This window comes from Sorex fumeus, unplaced genomic scaffold (genome assembly GCF_029834395.1).
Source record: "Sorex fumeus unplaced genomic scaffold, SorFum_2.1 ptg000034l, whole genome shotgun sequence".
Classification (NCBI taxonomy): Eukaryota; Metazoa; Chordata; class Mammalia; order Eulipotyphla; family Soricidae; genus Sorex; species Sorex fumeus.
The window spans coordinates 47,487,087-47,508,068 of NW_026606091.1; the positions used below are offsets into that span (position 1 = coordinate 47,487,087).

The following is a 20,982-nucleotide window of genomic DNA, read 5'->3' on the forward strand; positions in this document are numbered from 1 at the left end:
GAAGTCTTGCTCTCTAGGGCAGAAAGTGGAGGTGTCCTCTGCGTCCATCTGCAGTTTTCTCCATGAAAAGATTGGCCTTCCACGGAGAATGAGGGGCCAGGGGTTAAAGTGGGGCTTGAGGTTGGTAAAAAGTCTGCAGACTTGGTGGCAAAGGAGGGAGAGGGTGGACAGAGGAAGGGTGGAAGGTCACTCTGCGGCATGAGGCACGGGGCAGCGGCTCTGTTGCGCCCATCCGTGGGTTAGCCCGGCTGGGATGGACTCAGTTTGCACCTGGGCACCGGCGTCCCAGGAGGAGACATTTCTCATGAAGCTTTTGATCTCTCTGGAGTGAGCCAATGTGGATTTTGGACGGCGGCCAAGTTCTGCAGCGGCAGCGCCAGGCTGTGGCATGGGGGTGCTTAAGCTCCAGGAGGAAGAGCCCAGAGGACCAGGTGCTCGGCGGGGTGGGGGGTGGATTGACACGTGGTAGCTCGCATGTTTAGGGTTTCAGAGTGTTGAATTTAAAAATAAATCTAGGGTGGACAAGACGTGACACTTTGGTGGTGATGAGGTAAATGTGTAAATGTGTTCACTAAGCCGTAGCTGTTAACACCCTTATAAACATACTAGCTGTAATACATTAAAAAACACACACATCAAGGGCTGGGGAGTTCGCTCAAAGGGCTGGAGCATATGTGGGAGTCCCAGTTCAGTCCTTAGCACCCCTGATGCTCGTGTGTGGCCCCCAAACCAAAACTCAGACCCAACCCAACTGACCGGGATGCTTAGAGATGACCAAAGCGCAGATTCACCTGGAGCGCTCGTAAAAATGATGGTCCTCCGGGCCGCCGGCGACCTCTTTGTGGACCCAAAAATTCAGCGCCGTTCTCTGGCCGCCAGAGACCTTCGTTGGGCGTTCTCCACAGCGGAGCCAGAAGGGGCAGATGCGGGACTCGAGACCGTCTCGGCTTGTGGAATGGCCCTTCTCGTTCTTTCTTTGTTTTGTGCCCAGCACAAAAGGTATCGCCTTCATTTTCCTTTGTAGGTTGGGCCTGGACTGTCTCAGAGGAGAAATTCTTCCCAACTTGTAGTTGAACCGCCCTGTCCCGCGTCTTTCTGGAACGCCGGGAGCCTCCTCACTGCCTGGGTTTCTGCCTGGAACTTCCCAGGCGGGCCTGTGGCCCAGTTTCAGCACACGTGCTGGCTTTCCTGGTGCGCGCTGTCCCTGCCTCCTGCTGGAGCCGCAGTTCCTGGCTGTCCTTGTTTCCTCTCCGTCTCTCTCACCTACTTCTAATTTATGTCATTTGGTTGTATTTACATACCAGGGTGTATTTTCTAGAACAAGTTGTGGTAAAAGTAAAATAAATATTGGTTCAGCGTGGGAGCACCCTACTTTCTAGCTCGATGATATATTTTTTTAATGTCTTCACTTTTCAAAACATCAGACAAATTTTCTCTATTAAGTCCCATAAGCCCTTACTGCACTGGTCTCGTCCGGGAGCTGCATTTTGTAGTCTCTGAGTCTTGGCCGCTGATGGGATTACACGGCGCCAGGGGGCCAGGTGGTGGGTGTGACCCCCGCCTACTGGAATTTGGAGGATCTGGGTGGAAGATGCTCGACTCCAATTCGAGTAGGCTTGGAGATCTCGGCCCCGGAACCCGCGTGGCTTTGTCCCTCTGCCAGTACCTTCATGTGTGCGCCTGGCTGTTCCTCACCGGGGTCCCTTGGAGGGGAGCGGGTTGAGCTTTCCTCCCCACCCCGACCAGGGCTCCAGCAGCCGAAGACCTCCAGGACCAGCCACCACCATGCTGAGACCACTCTCCGCACACATGAAGGTACTGGCAGAGGGACAAAGCCACGCGGGTTCCGGGGCCGAGATCTCCAAGCCTACTCGAATTGGAGTCGAGCATCCTCCACCCAGATCCTCCAAATTCCAGTAGGCGGGGGTCACACCCACCACCTGGCCCCCTGGCGCCGTGTAATCCCATCAGCGGCCAAGACTCAGAGACTACAAAATGCAGCTCCCGGAACCACGCGGCCGCATTCGTGGCCGCGCGACATCTTATCAGAACATCTGGACAAACTTGCAGGCTATCGAATGTAGCCTGCCCACAGGGCAGAGTCTGGCAAACTCCCCGTGGCGTACCAAATATGCCAAATACCAGTAACAATGATGGGTCTCATTCTCCTAAAGAGCCTTGAATATATTCTCAGGGCTAGGATGAAAGAGACGTTACTGGGGCCTGCTCGAGGCAATCGACGATTAACAGGATGATGAATGAATGATGAAAAGCCCTTACAGGGGTTTAAAAAAATTAATATTTATTGAATAGTGAGATAGACCGTTACAAAGCTGTTCATGATTAGGTTTCAGTCACACAGTATTCCAACACCCATCTCCTCACCAGTGTATGTTTCCCAGCACCAGTGTCCCCAGGTTCCCTCCCATCACCACCCGTCTGCCACTCCCTGCCTGCCTCTATGGCTGGCACTTTTCTATTTTTTTTCTTTTTTAGAATGGAATGCTGGGTATCGAACCCAGGTCAGCCGCGTGCAAGGCAAATGCCCTGCCCACTCTGCTGGGCTGGAGTACCAGCCCAGACTTTCTTCTCTCTCTCTCTCTCTCTCTCTCTCTCTCTCTCTCTCTTCTCTCTGTCTGTCTCTGTCTCTGTCTCTGTCTCTCCCCCTCCCCTTTGGGGCATTGTGGTTATCAATACAGATATTGAAAGGTTATCAGGACTATCTCTTCCATACCTATTTAAACACTCAGTTTTTGTTCAGCGTGATCATTCCAGCTGTCACAGTGGTCTCTTCTCTATCTTATCCACCTGAGCCTCCCCCCTCCCCCCCCGCCCCCCCCCCCCCCCCCCCACACACACACACGTGTGGTTGATTCCAATCATTGACCAGTCCTCCTAGCCATTACAGGGGCTTTAAAAACGGGAAGTGTGTGTGTGTGTGTGTGTGTGTGTGTGTGTTTGAGAGAGAGAGAGAGGAGATTATAAAGGTCTGAATGAATATGATATGATGTGAATATGGGTGGGGTGGGGTGGTTTCCTGGGGGCTAAAACCACCTGCCCTGCAAGCATAAGGTCCTGAGTTTGATCCTGGGGCCACTCCCAGTCACTGAGCACCGTCCCAGCAGGAGCACTACCTGGAACCTCTGGTCCTGCAACAGAGTGTTTACTCTTTGTCACACAGCCAGATGTGTGAGTATGCGTGTGCGTGTGTGTGTGTGTGTGTGTGTGTGTGAGAGAGAGAGAGCACCCCACTGCTCAAAAATGACGCTGCCCCCGGCAAGCACCCCAGCTAAAGATGTGTGGTGGTTAAGAGTGTGACCCCGGGCAAAGCCCCCAGGCAGAACGTGTGTGAGCGCCCCCCCTGAGTGAGCTTGTGTGCACCACCAGCACCAGCGTACACAGCCTCCAGTGAGCACCACAGTCACGCTGGTGAGGTGCCTGTCACTGCCCCCCCCCAGCCCCCCCCCCAAGCAATAAAGGGGCAGATACAAGGGTGACTGTCAAGAGTACAGTTGTGATCGAGTCTAGATTTTTTATATTGAACTCCGTTTTAAAGACAAATGAAATAATAATGTATGTATGATTAACTTTGCTGTATGTATAGTTAACTTTGCTGTTTTCTCTTAAGACTTATACGGAAGACCCAGGATGTAAATATAACGTCAATATATATTTAATATATTGCAAATATAAAATATACTTAATAGAGTGTACTGTATAATTATATATTGTGTTTATTAATAATGGGCTGGAGCGAGAGCACAGCAGTAGGGCGTTTGCCTTGCACGCAGCCAACATGGTCGACCCGAGTTCGATTCCTCCGCCCCTCTCGGAGAGCCCGGCAAGCTACCGAGAGTATTCGATATGCCAGACACAGTAGCAACAAAGTCTCCAATGGAGACGTTACTGGGCCCGCTCGAGCAAATTGATGAACAACGGGAGGACGGTGACAGTGATTTATTAATAATATATACTTAATATACTGTAAATCTAAGTAAAACAGCTCAAAGGGCTGGGATCCAGGCAGAGGCCCCAGGGGAGTGTGAGATTATAGTTTTCTGTGCCAGAGTTGTCCCCAGCTTTTTTTTTTTTGATTGATGGCTCTTGTTCATGTGTTTTTAAGGTTTTCCTGGTATTGTGGATTCAGCAGACTTTTGGCTTGCAAGAGTAAATTTGTAAAACGTAGCTCAAGCCATTTTCCCCTTGCACTTTAGTTTCTATACTGGCTATTGTATAGACCCTTGTATCGTACAGGAAAATGATTTACCTGAGATATTGCTTTAGTTTGGGGCTAACTAGTAGGTAAACATCTTGCTTTAGTATAAATTCATTTTAAAACCAGTTTTTATTATTAATCATAATTCAGAAAACTTAAAAAAAATTAAAGGGAATGGGTAATCCCATACAATGACATTTTAATATTTCGCTCCCGGCAAGCTACCGAGAGTCTCTCGCCCGCTCGGCAGAGCCTGGCAAGCTCCCCGTGACGTATTCGAGATGCCAAACACAGTAACAACAAAGTCTCCAATGGAGACGTTACTGGGCCCGCTCGAGCAAATCGACGATCAACGGGAGGACAGTGACAGTGACAGTGAGAGGTATTTTTCCTGTACTTCTAAAATACAGCATTAAAGTTATGGGTCTGTAAGAATGTGCCGGTCAGAGCAACATCTCTTCTGTTCCCTCTAGTCTGTTTCCTGGAGGATTTGCTCTCTCTTTTTGGCCTGTTTGTTTCCCCTCTGCTGAATCTTGTCAGCAGATTTAGCAGAAGGCGGAGACATCATGTCTTCTAACAGATTTACAGAAGTGCATTTAGCAAGTTCCTTAGTGGGGTTGTCCTGGAAGCAAAGCCCAGTTCCACCCGAAGGAGTGAATCAAGTGTTTCTAAACAGTTCCCGAGGACAAGTGAGTTCCGTTTCCTGAGGGTAGAATCTTCAATCCAGACCCTGGAATTTTGGGCTGGGCCCCCTGGCCCCGGAGTTGGAATTCTGGGCGGGTAAGCCCAGCAATCTGCCAGCCGCGTTCGATGGAAGGAACGTGTGACCTTGCCCGGGTTGGCCTTTTCCAGAGAGAGCTTTTTCCTTCCCTTCTGCCAAGAGCTGTCCTGGTCCCCTGTGCTGATTTTGTTCCTCTTCTTTGCAGAGTACGCGGGTGGAGTTTGACCTCCCAGAATACTCTGTTCGTCGAAGATACCAGGATTTCGACTGGCTGAGAAACAAGCTCGAAGAATCCCAGCCCACTCATCTCATTCCCGTAGGTACTAAGTCATGACCACTTGTTACTCACTTTCCCTGCATTACCTTCCTTGAAACCCTTCTCTCCGCTCCCGCCCTTTCAGGAGACAGGCGAACCCTGCCTGCCTTCCATTCGACGCCTGATTTGCCCAGCAGATGTAGGCAAAACCTATTTTTGGATAGGCTTCAGGACATTTTGCCTTCTGGGTTTTAATTTCTGACTTACTATCCAGAATGCCCTTTCCTCAAGTGGGGCTGGGGTGGAGTTGCAGTGTGACTGTCCCTTTCTCTCCCTTTCTCCAGTGCCTGTTTGCTGCCGCCTTCAGCAAATTTGTTCCTTTGTTGACAGATTATTCTTGACTTTTGCATCTCTGCCCCCCCCCGTCCCCCCACATGGAGAACGATGCTTTCACCACAGCCTGTGGGGCTCCCTGTAGACCTGGGGACTCAGGGAGGAGCAGTCAAGCTCCCCCTCCGGACAACCAGTTATTTTTTTTAAAAAAGCAAACCACTGGGGCTGGAGTGATAGTCCAGTGGGGAGGGCGTTTGCCTTGCATGCAGCCAACCTAGGTTCGATCCCTGGCGTCCCCTATGGTCCCACAAGCACTGCCAGGAGTTACTCCTGAGTGCAGAGCCAGGACTCAACCCCTGAGCATCTCTGGGTGTGATGCCCCCCCCCAAGCAAACCATTATTGTGAACAACTTTATGAAAATAAAATTTAAATTCTTTTTAAAAAAATTAAACCGCCACCTCATTTGGAGTGGCATATTGTTCATCTCTTGCTTCTATCTGCACGTTCAGAAATCAAACCAGGGGGCTGGAGAGATAGCACAGCGGGTAGGGCGTTTGCCTTGCATGTGGCCGACCCGGGTTCGATTCCCAGCATCCTATATGGTCCCCTGAGCACCGCCAGGAGTAACACCTGAGTGTAGAGCCAGGAGTAACCCCTGTGCATCACCAGGTGTGACCCAAAAAGCAAAAAAAAAAAAAAAAAAAAAAATCAAACCAGAGGGACCAGAGACAGACAAACAAAAGCCCAAACAAAATAGAATATTGAGCACACTTTGTGTGCAAGGCAGGCACCCAACCTGCTATACTATTGGTCCGGCCCCTGGTGACAATGCTTGCCGGTTTTGCCACTTTTTTCTTTCCCCTTTCGAAGCTCGACCTTTTAGGAGTTAGTTGCTCTCGAGGTTAGTTGCTCTAGAGCCCAGCATCCTCCAGACTTTATACACCTGCAGACTGCACCTGCCCTGCATCCCTGACCAGGGACTGGGAGAATCAAGGCGAAGCCCAGCACTGTGCAAGCGCTGTGGCCCCGTGGTCACGGACCCCTGCTTTAGGCCTCCCTCTGCGGGAGGGAGGGAGGGAGCTGTGTTCCGCCTCCCGGCAGCTGTTGGAACTGCATTTTGGTGAAGATCAGAGGTTTGACAGCGGCACCTGCTGGAGAACCATAGCCGCACCTCTGGGTCGAGGCTGAAGCCTTACTTGAAGGAGACCAGATTTTCCAGAATTGCCAAAGTGTACCAGGGCCTCCGTAACTGTTTTTTTTGTTTGTTTGTTTGTTTGTTTGTTTGGTCAGGGTAAAGACAGGGGGTAGAAAGTGCCCTTGTCTTTGTTATGCTTTTTTTGGTGTTTGGGCTGCACCCAATGGTGCTCTGGGGCTATTTCTGGTTCTATACTCATGAGTGACCCCCTTGAATTGTCTGTTCACTTCCTTGAACCAATTTTATTTATTTTGAGGGCTGTGCTCCCAGACGTGCTTTGGGGGCCATCGGGGGCCACATCTGGTGGAGTTTGTGGGACTGTGCACTGCCGGGGAGGGAATCCGAGGATACAAGTAACCTGTGCATACAAGCAACTGTGCTTTACCATTTGAGCCTCGTCCTCAGCTTCACTTCAGATACACGCACACACACACACACACACACACACACACACACACGGGCCACTCCCCCAGTGGCACCTGGGCTGGTGGGTGCTCATGGCTGCAAAGGCCACAACTTGGTGTTGGTGGGGTGCCATACTATGCTGGGGGCCATTTGAGGGCCTTGTTCATGGGGGTCCCCTACATGGAGCCGTAGCCCCAGCCCCTGTCTGCTCACTTGCTTTTCACCTTTTACTTGGAAGTATTTTTTTAAAATTTTTTGAAATTTTATAAAGTAGTTCACAATATTTGATTACATTTAATATTCCAACACCAATCCCACCACAATATTTCGGATGTTTCCGTCCCGAACCCCGATCCCTGTCCCAAGGCAGAACTGAAACAATATATTTTGTATTGTTATGAAAAACTGCTGAAAATGCTACAAAAAAGTATCTTTAGAGGAAAGAGTGTGAAGACTGTTCTATTTCTTTTTCTTTTTCTTTTTTTTTTTTTGCTTTTTGGGTCACACCCTGCAATGCACAGGGGTTACTCCTGGCTCTGTGCTCAGGAATTACCCGTGGTGCTGCTCAGGGGACCATATGGGATGCTGGGAATTGAACCTGGGTCAGCTGCGTGCAAGGCAAACGCCCTACCCGCTGTGCTATCGCTCCAGCCCCGAAGACTGTTCTATTTCGACAGGGACCATTAAGACCTTCTATAAGAGATCACTAACACTTTGTTAAAGGTTGAGCCTTGTGTGTGTGTGTGTGTGTGTGTATACACCCATATATATATATACATATATATCTGTAAAATATTTCCCTCTAAGATTGGTTGCCTACTACTTTGTACCCCATCAAATGTAGTGTGGTACTCTTGGAGTATGGGTAGGGTGTATCCTATGAAGTGTTGTGCGGCTGCATTTGTGGCCACATGGTCCAGGAATAGGTTCACTAGTGGGTGAGGCTCTGCCCGAGTGTGTAGAGAGTGGCCGTGAGCATGGTGACAGTTGAGTTCTAGAGGTTTTCAGCTGCCATGGCTGGGTCCCTTGGGGCAGGGAGGGCTCTCACCCACCCTTCGTCTGGGGTGCCCCAAGTGAAACAGCCTGGTGCGGGGTCTGACGGGATGGTTATGGTAAGCGTCATTTTGTGTTCCCTTCCGGGAGAGAAGGACGTGCGAGCTCTTATTTGGAAATATTTTTTAAATAACAGAAATCTTGCATCATAAACCATGTCCCAACAAGATAGGAATGCTAAGGACGATTTTGCTCCACTGGCTTTGTCATGTGCTCTCTCCTGTTGAGTGAACACGCCCATGACTCAGCTGAGGGAAAGGCCCTCGGCTGCTTTATCCTTCAGCAGTAACAGGTGTCCACCTACTGAGAGCTGCAGCCCTGCTACCCTCTCCGTGAGCTGAGCACTGGTCCCCTGCCCCATCTCCGTGGATGGCCATTTCAGTGGCTTCCATTTCATTCTGCGCCATGCTAGGAAACGTTCATGTAAAGTTTCCGTGTGATCAGGTGCTACTCCTTTTCATAGGTGTCTGCTTAAGAGATGAGTCATGAAATCACAGGTAGTCCCATGGTTAACCTTTAAAAAAAGATCAGCTAGGTAATTAAATTTGAGTTTTGCTGCACACCCAGCAGCACTCGTGGACTATTTTTGGCATGGGCTCAGGGGCGACTCTTTTTTTTTTTTGCTTTTTGGGTCACACCCAGCGGTGCTCAGGAGTTACTCCTGGCTCTGCACTCAGGAATCTCTCCTAGTGGTACTTAGGGGACCATATGGGATGCTGGGAATCGAACCCGGGTAGGCCGTGTACAAGACAAACCCTCTACCCTCTGTGCTATTGTTCCAGGCCCCTCAAGGCTTACTCTTGTCTGTGCCAAAGACCAAACTGTTACCAGTAGGCGACAAGGCTATGCGCACCATCTCTCTAGCCTAGTACTTATCCTTCTGAGGAACTTCTAGACTGATTCTAAAGTGGGGATTGGGCAGAGATACTTTTTCATTCCACTCTTGTTCATGAGACTCCAGTTTCCCTCAACCCTGCTGAAGATCTGTCTCTATCTTGATTATAACCCTTGTAGAAGATGTGGAGAATCATGGTGTGATTTTGATTTTATTTCCCTGAAAGCTAATGACAATGACTTAAAAAAAACTGATTTGGGGACCATTTGTTGTCTTTCTTAAATAAATTATTAGTCGGGTGCTTTGCCCATTTTTAGACCCTTTAGATGCTTTGTCTTTTTTGTTTTGTGTTGGGGGCGAGGGGGCCAAACCTGGTGGTGCTCAGAGGTTACTACGGTCTCTGCACTCAGGAATTACTCCTGGCAGTACTCAGGGAACCATATGGGATGGCAGGGATCGAACCCGGGTCAGCATGCTTTCAGAACAGGCACCCTACCCATCGTGCTTTCTCTCCAGCCCTCGTCCTTTGTCTTTTTATTGTTGAGTTGCTGTGGCTCTTTGCATAATATCTATATAGGTTTGTTACCCATGGTGATTATAAAGACTTTCCCCCCACCCCAACATTTAATGTGTTATTTTAATTTTCCTGATGGTGTCCTCGAAGGACCAGCTTTTTAGTTTTGATGAAGTCCGATTTATTTTTCCACCCCACCTTGGCTACTTGTGCTTTTTCCATCGTATCTAGGGGATCCATAGCCCACTCCTGGCCTTGCTGGGCCAATCGGGCCCGAAGTTTAATGTCTGTATCTGGGGTTGAGGCCAGCAGGGCCACGCCCAGTGATGCTCACGACATGTGATACTGGGCATCAAGCTCAGGATCTTGTGCCTGCCAGGCGTGGGCCTCAGCATCTTGATTTGTTCCCCTATCCCTGATTTTTACAGTTCCAGCTCTTCCATTTTGGTCTTTAATGCATTCTGAGCTCACTCATGTTTATACTCTGAGTTTTCATTTCTTTACATGGGGCTTGGGGGCGGGAGGGAAAGCATTGAATATATTTCCATGACTTTTTTAGTTATTGGCACTTCTTCTGTGGATTGGCTTTTCATCTTTCTATTTTTTTTTTCTTTTTGGCTTGTACAGGCTCAATGCCTGCAAAGGAAAGTAGTCCCGCTGTAAATGTCTGTTTTTTTTTCTCCCTCCATTGCCCTTTGTCTTGAGCTTGATGCCATTTAAAAAAAAAAAGAAAGAAAAGAAAAAAAAAGAACCCACCTTTTCACCTCGCCATGTTGTTTTTTGATGGTTTCTGGCTTGAAAGCCCATTTCTAACCTAGGGTATTACTTCTCAATTTTCTTTTGTGACTTTTTTTCCTTCATTTTAAAGATGAAGATCTTTCCTATTTAATATTTAAATCTAAAATTTATTCTGATGTGAGATGTGTGGGTCTTGCCCTTATATGTTTGTTTTGGCTTGGGGACCACACCTGGCTGGGCTCAGGACTTACTTCTCGGCCTCTGCTCAAGAGTGAGTCCTGGCAGTGCTTGGTGGCATTACACTTTGGTGGGGCTGGGGGTGGGCCATACCTGACTGTGCTCAGGATTTACTTTTGGCTCTGTGATCAGGTGTTACTCCTGAAGGTGCTCACAGGACCTTGCACAATGCTGGGAATCAAACGGGGCTCAGCCATTGCAAGGAAACTGCCTTAACTCCTGCACGATCTCTCCACTCTGGGTTGGTTGGTTTGGATTGGGGGCCACATCCAGTGATGCTCAAGTGTGACTCCTGGCTCTGCATGCAGTAATTATTCTGGCAGTGCTCAGGGGACCATGTGGGACGCCAGGAATCAAAACTGGTCAGGTGCATGTAGGCCAAGCACCATACCCCCTGTCTATCTCTCCACCTCCAGCCCTGGATCTTACTTTTTTTTTTTTTTTCAGAAACTCAGTTCTGAAGGACAGATGAGTAGGAAATCATCTTGATTGGAGTTTGTGCCTTGGGTTTCGTTGCTCTGGGCTATTTCTAAACCTTTCGGTCCACGAATCTCTCTAGTCTGGTGCCCGCCTGCACGCTTGGAAGTAGTGTGGGTTTGCAGACTGTTTCAGCATCTGGTTGGACGTACCCTGGTCTCTGTCTCCACCTTCCAGTCAGCTTCTTGTATTTCCAAGGGACTTGCACGTTTTCAGGTTTTTCACTGTAAACGTCAAAATCCTTTGAATTGGCTGGAGGATTGGGGGGGAATGAGTTGTGAGGATTGGGAGTGGGTGGAAGGTAGGCACTCTTGGGGCCGGGGAGACAGTCCCAGGTAAGATAAGCCTCTTGTCTTGCGGGAGCCTCATCTGGCTTTGGTCCCGAGCACCACCAGGAGTGACCCTGGAGCCCAGAGCACGAGTAAGCCCTGAGTGCTGCCAGGTGTGTCCTAAAGACAAACCAACCAGAAAGCCTTACTCATGTTTGGGTGTGTGTGTTACCGTCGACTCCGCTTATTCCCCTCTCCCTGCGGCTCAGGGGTTGAACCCAGGACCTCACACGCACAAGCCACGGGCAGCTGGGCTGCATTCACCTTACTTCTTTCTAGCTTCTTAGTTTTCCTTTGCGGTCAGCTGAGGTCAGCTGTCATGAAATCGCACAAGGGATTCCTGAGCTTTCAGATTCTGTCGGTCACTTAGGTTTGTGGAGCTCGAGTTTCCACTTTCCCTGGGCTACCCTGGACACACACGCCAAGGCGTCAGCGAGCAGCCAGCTCTGGGGAGGCCCTGGGTCCTCTCGTTTCTCTCCTGCCTTGGCTGTGCTGAGACCTGCCCCGATTCCAGCCCCAGCGACTCTGATCGTGGCGGCTTCCGGGGCTGGACGGAGGAACCCACCCCCGATGGTCGATGCTGATTCCCTTTTCTCAATCCAGCCTGTCCCTCTTCGTGTCGTTGACACATTCTGTCCTCGCGATACAGCCCCATTGTATTTTGGAACTGTGTTTTTCTCTTTTTACGTTGCTGCGTTCTGGAATTTCATTTTAGTTTTTCATTTTGGGGCCACACCCAGCGGTACTTAGGGTTTCCTCCTGGCTGTACCCTCAGGGGTCATTCCTGTCGATGCTCAGGAGATCAGATGGGTGCCAGGGATCAAACCTGGGTCTGCCACGTGCATGGCACACGGCCAACTGCTGTACTGTCACTCTGGCCTTTTCTTCTGGAATTTCAAAAGTAGAAAGAGCTCAGCATGTCTTTCAAAATGTTGTATTTCGGGGACTGAAGAGACAGTACAGCGGGCAGGGCTCTTGCCTTGCATGTGACTGACCCGGATTCAATCCCTGTCACCCCATCTGGTCCCCGAGCTCTGCCAGGCGTGATTCCTGAGCACAGAGCCAGGCATCAGCCCTGGGCACTGCAAAGTGTGGCCCCAAACCAAAACTAAAAAGCGATCAAGTAAAATGCTGTCTTACCCTCTAAAATGCACTGCTTGTGCTTGTCACTTTCCAGCCACTTACTCTCACTCCCTGTAATTAATACTTGGAGCCTACTGTCTTCATTATGGCTTGGCACTTTGTTTTTAATTTGCTTTTGAGCTTTGAGGTTGGCTTCCGCACCGTTTTATTTTCTGAGGCATCGCTGGCTTTTTAATAGATATTATGACTCCACAGAGGTTAGACTCAGGTTTCATTTCACCCGGAAATGTAAAGTTTGCTTCAGTTCTTATGAAAAAAGCTTTGTCATTATATGTGTGTGTGTTTGTATGTATATGTGTGTGTGTGCGTGCGTGTGTGTGTGTGTGTGTGTGTGTATGTGTGCTGCCGGTTTTGTTTTTAGTGTTGACCTCATAGAAATTAATGAGGAAAAAAATTGTAATTTAACGATAAAGTAAGGGCCCTCCTATTGATTATCGATTTGCTCGAGCGGGCCCAGCAATGTCTCCATTGGAGACTTTGTTGTTACTGTGTCTGGCATATCGAATACGTCACGGGGAGCTTGCCAGGCTCTGCCGTGCGGGGATTTTTTCTAAATATGAAACAATCCATTAAAATTGCTAACTTTGTTTCCTAGTTCCTCATTTTTGGGGTATTGTTAAATCTGCATGCTTTTAGCTTACTCAGTGGATAATGTTATAAATAGTTGAACATGGTTGAACTCTCAAGTATTTTGAATTTAACCAGATTATTGTTCTTTAGAAAGACAAAGTTTTTGATCTTGATGCTCTTTTATGTATGTCATTTTTGCTTAAGAAGAACATTTTCTGTTAGCAAAAGACTTTTTTGCCATATGTGGGTGTATACTAAATATTTGTCGAATTGCATAAAAAGAGCAATTTTAATGCTGCCAAGAGGAAGTCAGACATTCCAGTATTGAGCAATTGGATTCTTGTTCAAATATCCCACCCAGAAACAGCTGATTTTTTAGTGACAGTGTACAGAAAATATTTTATTTCCCAGATTATAAAATAACTTTTCATAAACTAATATGGCATGTAAACAATACATGTAAAATTGATTTATATAGAATTTATATATAAATTGTTATATATAGAAAGGTATTTTAAGATTAAACCTTGATATATTTGATGGGTTATTATAGTGCTTTACAAATGGTATTTTTATAGGCTCAACGTTATATGCGTACAGTTTTACGTTTTTCCATGATGGAAAGTGTTAAATATAATAAGGGGAGATCTGGGTTGCTGCCCCCTCATGTGCCTGTCACCCAGTTTCAACATTTGCCAGCTTATGATCAGTCTTGTTTCATCACCATACCTCTCGCTCCCTCACACCCATGTAGGTGTTTAAAAAGAAAAGTTATTTAAATAATGAAATTTGTTATATAACAAATTCTGGACGTTGGAAATGCAGGTTCATTTTTGTGGATCCATCACAAGTGTAGGTAGGGTTACATTCCTTCTAAAAGCGCCTGGTCTTATTTTTGATTGCTTGTTATTTTGGTTTGGGGTCACACCTGTTGGTGCGACAGTTGGCCAGGTACAAGATAAGTTGTACAAGACAAGCCACAATTGGCCAGGCACAAGGTAAATGTTCTAACCTCTGTGCTATCTGGCCCTGTCCTGGTCTTTTCTGCAGCCACCTTCCTTGGTTCATAGCCCTGTCTGAGTCATTTCCAGAGTCAGCTGCACAGCTACTTTTTCTGACATCTGCTCCTGTCATCACATAAAAAAAATAGAGGTAAAATTCATAGAGTAAACTCCACTGTTCCCACGTGTGCAGTTCAGTGGATTTTTGTTGTTGGTATTGTGGCCGCAGGGCTCGTACCTTGTTTTGCTTGGGGGCCACTCAGTGCCAAGGATCCAACCCAGAGCCTCACCATGCAGGGCATCTGCTGTACCCTTTGAACCACATCCGTGGCCCTCAGTTGCTTTGAATAGAATCACTATGTTCTGTGATGGCTCCCACAGTGTAATTCTGGAAACTCTTTTTTTTATTTTAATCTCAAGAAACTATATCCACTAAGAAATCACTCCTTATGCCCCCCCTTTCCATGACTCAGTTATTATACGTGATACCGCTTGAACAAACATTCTTGTTTGAAGACTTGCTCTCAGTTCTCTTGGCTATCCACCAAGAAATGGAATGACAGGATCGTCTGGCGATTCTATGTTTAAGTTTCTGAGGCCCTGCCAAGCTCTTTCCCCAACACTGCCCGTGCAGCATCTCCAGCGGCGTACGAGCATCTCTGTCCCTCCACATACTTGCCAACACTTGCTGTTTTTCCTTCCTTGATCATTCTGGGGAGAATAAAATGGTACTGCAAATGGGTTTATTGGGGGGGGCTCCCAAGTGGTGCTCAGGAGGTCCGGGGAAACCCATTGGCGATTCTTGGCTTTCTGGACCTTACGTTCAGTCAAGGGGCTGAGGATTGGGCCACCTGTGGTACCCTGGTGGTGCTGGGGGCCTCCAGGTTCGCACCTTTCAGTACTTGTGGGGGCATAATGGGGTGCTAGAAATTGAACCCAGACATGATCGGCATATACCCTAATTGCTGTACCATCTCCCAGGAATTCCCAGATGTTTTTCTTTTTTTTCTTTCATTTTTTTATTTTATAAAGTAGTTCACAATATTTGATTACATTTAATATTTAAACACCAATCCCACCACCATTACACCTTCCCACCACTGTATTTCAGATGTTTCCATCCCAAATCCCAGTCCCTGTCCCAAAGCAGAACCAAAATAATATATTTTGTATTGTATTGTGTGTTATGAAAAACCACTGAAAATGCTACAAAAAAGTATACTTAGAGGAAAGAGTGTGGAGGTTACAATATTTCACCCAGGGGCCACTAAGCCCTTCTATAAGAGATCACTAACATGTTGTTAAAGGTTGAGCCTTGTGTGCTTTATATATGTGTGTGTGTATGTGTGTATACATATTTATGTAAAAATAAATGTATATTTCCATCTAAGAGTGCTTGTCTCCTACTTTTAACCCTATCAAATGTGGTGCGGTAATCTTGGAGTATGGGTAGGGTGATTTGAAGAATTGTGCAGCTGCGAATGTGGCCATGCAAGCTGGGAATAGATTCACTCGTACGTGAGAGGCTTGGCCCAAGCATGTGGAGAACAGCAGTGAGCATGTCAACAGCTGGATTGTGGAGGTTTTTGGCTGCTGGGGCTGGGTCCCTTGGGGTGGAAAGGGATCTCACCTGCCCCCCTCCAGGGCACCGAGTGAAACAGCCTGGCGCAGGGTCTGGCAGCATGGTTATGGTGAGCATCATGTAATGCTCCCTTCCAGGAGAGAAGGACATGCAATCTGATTACCAGATATTTTTCTTAAAGAAATATTTTGTTTTAGCACTGCAGACTATATATATATATATATATATATATATATATATATATAAAGTATACAGGGACTGGAGTGAACAGTGGGTTGGGCATTTGCCTTGTATGCGGCCAACCCAGGTGTGACCCTCACATCACCTCTGATCCCTGAGCACCACCAGGACTGAATTATTGAGTGCAGAACCAGGTGTACCCCCCTGAGCATCACTGGATGTGCCCCAAAACCAATAAATCAAAATAAAAAAGTAAAAATAAAAAATGTTTATAAAGTATATGAAGTCCCCCCCTTTAGTTGGGTCCACTTTCCAAATGCTTCCAATTTTCAGTGTTTATGAACTAATAAGAGTGCTGGAGAGATAGTACAGTGGGTAGGGCACTCATCTTGCACACGGCTGACTTGGGTTCAGTCCCCAGCACCGCATGTGAACACCTGAGCCCACCATGAGTGATCCCTGTGTGGAGTCTGGAGTAAGTCCTGAGCATCGCTGGGTGTGCACCCCAAACAGAAGCAAAATAAAATAAAATTTAGGAAAGAAAGAAAGAGAAAGAAAGAAGAAAAGAAGGAAAGGAAGGAAGGAAGGAAGGAAGGAGGGAAGGAAGGAAGGAAGGAAAAGAAAACTAGTAAGGATGTGTGGCATTCATCTGATGATCTCTCATGGCTTGGAGCTGTATCAAGGTCTTCATTTGCGGTCTTTCTTATCACTCACTTGTATTATTTAAAGGCTGTAAATATCACCAGCAACCCTGACCTCCATGCACAGCAACCCAGAAGCTCATGCTAAGGGTGAGGCTAACGATGGGTGCTCTCCTCTAAGGCACCCTGAGCGAGAGAAGGAACAGCTGTGTGGAGCCCCTGAGTACACTGGCAAGCAATAATGCTTAATACAGACGGAAATTCTGTTTGCACAACCCGGGGGTTCCTGGAAGTAGCAAGCTTCGTGTTTAAGTAGATCAGTGCACTGTGTCTGAAGAATGGAGAGCTCTTCCTGAGGCCTCCAGGGCTTCACATGAGGCACCCCAGACCGTGTAGCCGCTCCTTCCCGTTCCTCCCAACTTCCTCCTAAATTCAGTTTGGTCAGTGGAGAGCACAAGGCACCGGAAGAGTCTTAAGATCCGAGGAGTATCAATTGCTTTTAGGAAGGAGACGGTCATGGATCATCTTTCCAGAGCAGTGTAACAGTGGCAAGTGTGAGCGGCATTTGGAGGCAGTGCCAAAGAGGGTTTTGTGCTGGGGACTGAGAAATCGAAGGCAGGAGTGGAAGCACAGACAATGCTTATTTTCTGAAAGGTTGAAGGAGACGGTGAGAATGGAGAAGATTAGAATTAGGAAATGGGTTAGGGATAGCTGACCCCGTCCCCATAAGGAATTTCCTAGGGACTCGGGGTTGGGGGTGGGGAGTGAGGTGTGTGTGTGTGTGTGTGGGGAGGGGGGGTGTTGCTCTGTGGCCTGCAGTTGAGAAAAACCAGTCAAGGACATTAGAAATTCCAGCTTTTCTGATCACTTTTTGCCCTGACCTTTGTGGATTCATTTATGTTATTTTTTTAATTGAATCACAGTGAGACACACTGTTAACAAATTGTTCTGGTTGGGTTTCAGTCACTTACTGTTCCAACGCCCACCCCTTCTCCAGGATACATTTCCCACCACCAGTGTCCCCAGCTTCCCTCCCCGGCCCACCTCACCCCAGCCCGGTCCCGACTGTTTATGATCACACACTTCACGGCACGAGAATGAGCGGTCCATGTTGCCTGTGGGGATCAGTGGATAACCAGTGCTCATTTACTTCTTGCAAGAAGGGCGGGAGTGGTCGTTAATGGACTTGTTGACGCACACTGTCAGTGCTTAAGCTCCTGGCACCAGGCGGGCCAGGAGACAGATGTGCACCATCATGCTGTTGGTGCCGCCTATACCGTTATGCGATTATGTGATGGAAGGTTATGAACCAGTTTTGGGGGAGCTGATAAACCAGGTGCGGCGATGCCGCAGAGGCAGCAGCGTTGTGGGAGAACTTGGGGGTGCGTCCACAGGCCTGGTCAGGGTGAGGTGACGGCACCTGTGACTTCGGTTTTTTTCCCCCTAAACAGGGGAATGTCTGCATTTTCCTGTTCCTGCTGGCCACTTGTATACTTTCTTTGGAGAAATAGCAGACGATTCCCCGACTTCTATTCTTTTTCCTTTTTGTTTGTTTGCTTTTGGATTGTACCTGGCGGTGCTCAGGGTTTGCTTCTGGCTCGGAGCCCAGAAATCACTCCTGTGGGGGCTCAGGGGGCCCTTTGTGGTACCGGGGATCAAGCTGGCATCTGCACTGTGCAAAGCAAAGGCCTCAGCCCCTTTCCTATCTCTCTGGGCGCATCATTTGCCCTTTTCCTAATGTAAAGGTTCTCTTACTATGTCATAACCAACGCATTTTCAAGCCAGGCATTTGGAGACACTTACCCTGTGTGGTGGAAGTAAGGGGGAAGGCCTAGTAACTGAGTCATTGATCAAGCGACCATGGAAATAGGTCAGAACTCAGAGCTCCCTTGTCAGTGAGATAGCTTTAAGTTGCTGACAGTACTGGCTCAATTAAATAGGATAGAGAACTTTTAGTGGGGCATGTTTTTTTTTTTTAGTTAATTTATTTATTGAATAACTGTGGTAAAAGTTACAAAGCTTTCAGGTTTAAGTCTCGGTCATGCAATCATCAAACACATTTCCCTTCACCAGTACTCATTTTTCACCACCAAGAACCCCAATATACCCCCTCCAACCCTCCCAATGCCTGTGAGGCAGATAAATTCTAGTTAACACTCTATCTACTATGATTAGATTCATTGTTTCGACAAAAGATGCACCATTATTATTTAGAGTTTACAGCCCCAAATCAGACCTGCTAAAAAGGCATTGTGAAATCATTTGTTTTCTACAGCTGGTTGCAAGAACCAAATGATGTCGCGGCTGCGAGATTTTGGATTTCTGATATTTTACTTATTAAGCCCGGAAGTATTTCTGCCAAGAGTCAGATAATTATAAGATTGGCTTCTGTGGCTCTAGAGCCATGGCTGTGCTGGACAGCCGCTCGTGGGGGGCAACTCGTGACCCCCGTGAGGTTTCAGTCGCCCCATCACAACCGCTCATACCTGGCTTTCCAAAAAGCTCCGAGGCAGCTAGTGGGGCATGTTTTAAACAGCTTTTAAACATTCATCAGGACCTGTCCCGATGGCAGAGTCTGAAGATGGGATACCATGAGGATTAAGAAAACAAAACAGACAGAAAAGCGTGGGGCCGGGAGTGCTCACACACCTGATTCTCATCGCATTCCATATTTGTACTCTTAGACCCACAGTCAAAGGAGGAGCAAGGGCAAACATTTACAGACGTTTGCCCATCTATGCTAAGCTGACCAGGACATGCTATTACTGGGGACTGAAGGGACAGAATTCTCTAAAGGGCATTTATCTCAAAGGAATCTTCTCGAGTAGCTGAGATAAGAGCCGTTATAAGACCCCGGGAGTTTTCCCCGTAGTGGTGCCGGCTTTCCAGGAAGTAAAGGAAACCACAAATTACATATCCAGCCCCTCTTCTCAGTCTACCTTTTTTTTGTGAGACCGTATTGGGTGCCAGGGATTGAACCTGGGTTCACCGTGTGCAAGGCAAACACCCGACCCACAGTACTATTGCTCTGGCCCCTCATCTTTTTAACTAAGTGTAATCATCTCCGACAACTTTTTGCACATCAACCTAAGTTGAAAAAAATCAACTTAGAAAAATTTTCTTTTTTTTTTACTTTATCAAATGTCTTTTAATTTCATAGACAATATGATACATATTGTGTTAAGAAGTGCACAACAGTTATGCAGTACAATTTCAAAATATATGTCATTTGGAATACAGAAGTTAAACACTGATGTATCGACAGCAGGTTTAAACTTTGGATGAGTTGCATATAAAACTTACAATTCAAATATTAGCCAATCAAGAAACTTTACTTCCCATAATATAAAAATCATACTTTGAGATGCAAAATATTTTTACTAAAACTACATAAACATTTAAAATAATCATTTAAAAACTCAGCATTAGAATTTGTAAAGATTAGCTATAAAAATATATTGGCAGTTGCTTTTCTTATATAAATTCACTACATTACAAAATAGTCTCTAACATAAAATTGCCTTAATAACAGCTATTTTAGAATCTGATAAAACCTTAAATTGATTATAATATCCTCTTGGAAAACTTTGGTATACATCTTCAGAAGGTTCTTAAAAAATACTCTAATATCATCAAGGCCTGTAAACATTCCATCCTATTAAAGCACAAAAGAATAAGGTATACTCAACTGTAGACAGAATATAGAATCAAAAAACAATTTATTACATATTTGTAGAGTCACCACTCCAAGAGTAAGCAAAAAAAAAAACCAAACTATTTAAAAGTATCAAACTTTTAAACAGTTCTCATTAGAAAAGCTTTCTTACCCTTGATTCTTTTACCAGCAAACTGGGGGTGGAATCATCACACCCTTCAATACATTTCTGTGGGCTGATACAGTTTGTTTTCCCTGACTAGCTTGCTTTTTCACTCTCACTTTCTCCTTATATTGCCTCAGTATTAGCTGTGTAAAGAGATCTGTGCCATCGGGCTTACTGGATAAAGACCGATTGTTTTCTGGATTCCACGGTCAATGGTCCAGTGTTCTAGTTCTTTCCCCTTTGTGTGTGTGTGTGTGTGTGTGTGTGTGTGTGTGTGTGTGTGTAGGGGGAGGCTTGTGGGGAGCTCCCAGACAGTTCTCAGGGGACTTGGGGGCCACGCTGGAGATGTTCTGCCAACTGGCCCAGGTGGTTTGCTCAGGCCAAGTGATGCCGTGTTGCTCAGGCCCGTCAGTGCTGGGTACCACCAGGGCCATACCCACCCTTGCTGAGGGGCGAGGGGGTACGTCTAGTTCTTGTGTCCTAAAGTCAGTAGAGCAGTTGGCATTGACTGTGGCTGTATTTTCCAGAATGATTTTTACAGACTGCGTAAAAGTCTGCTGTATTAAAATGCAGTTAAATACGGTTGTGTTCAGTACAGTTCTTTAGGTCAGAGAGAGGTACAAGGACTAAGGCACCAGCCTTGCATGTGATCAACCCCACTTCAAGCCCTGACACACTTTAGGGGGTCCCCTGGGCATCATCAGGAGTGATCTCTGAGATCACGGATCCCTGAA

General features: G+C 46.9%; 1 protein-coding gene across 1 annotated transcript in view; it reads left to right on the top strand.

Annotated features, from left to right (window-relative positions):
• SNX30 (sorting nexin family member 30) overlaps positions 1-20,982 on the top strand; it is a 104,694-nt gene that overhangs the window by 64,089 nt on the left and 19,623 nt on the right. The window contains exon 3 of the mRNA XM_056117171.1: positions 5,143-5,253. Within this exon, the coding sequence (XP_055973146.1) occupies positions 5,143-5,253 (111 nt within the window). The remainder of the gene's footprint in view (positions 1-5,142; positions 5,254-20,982) is intronic.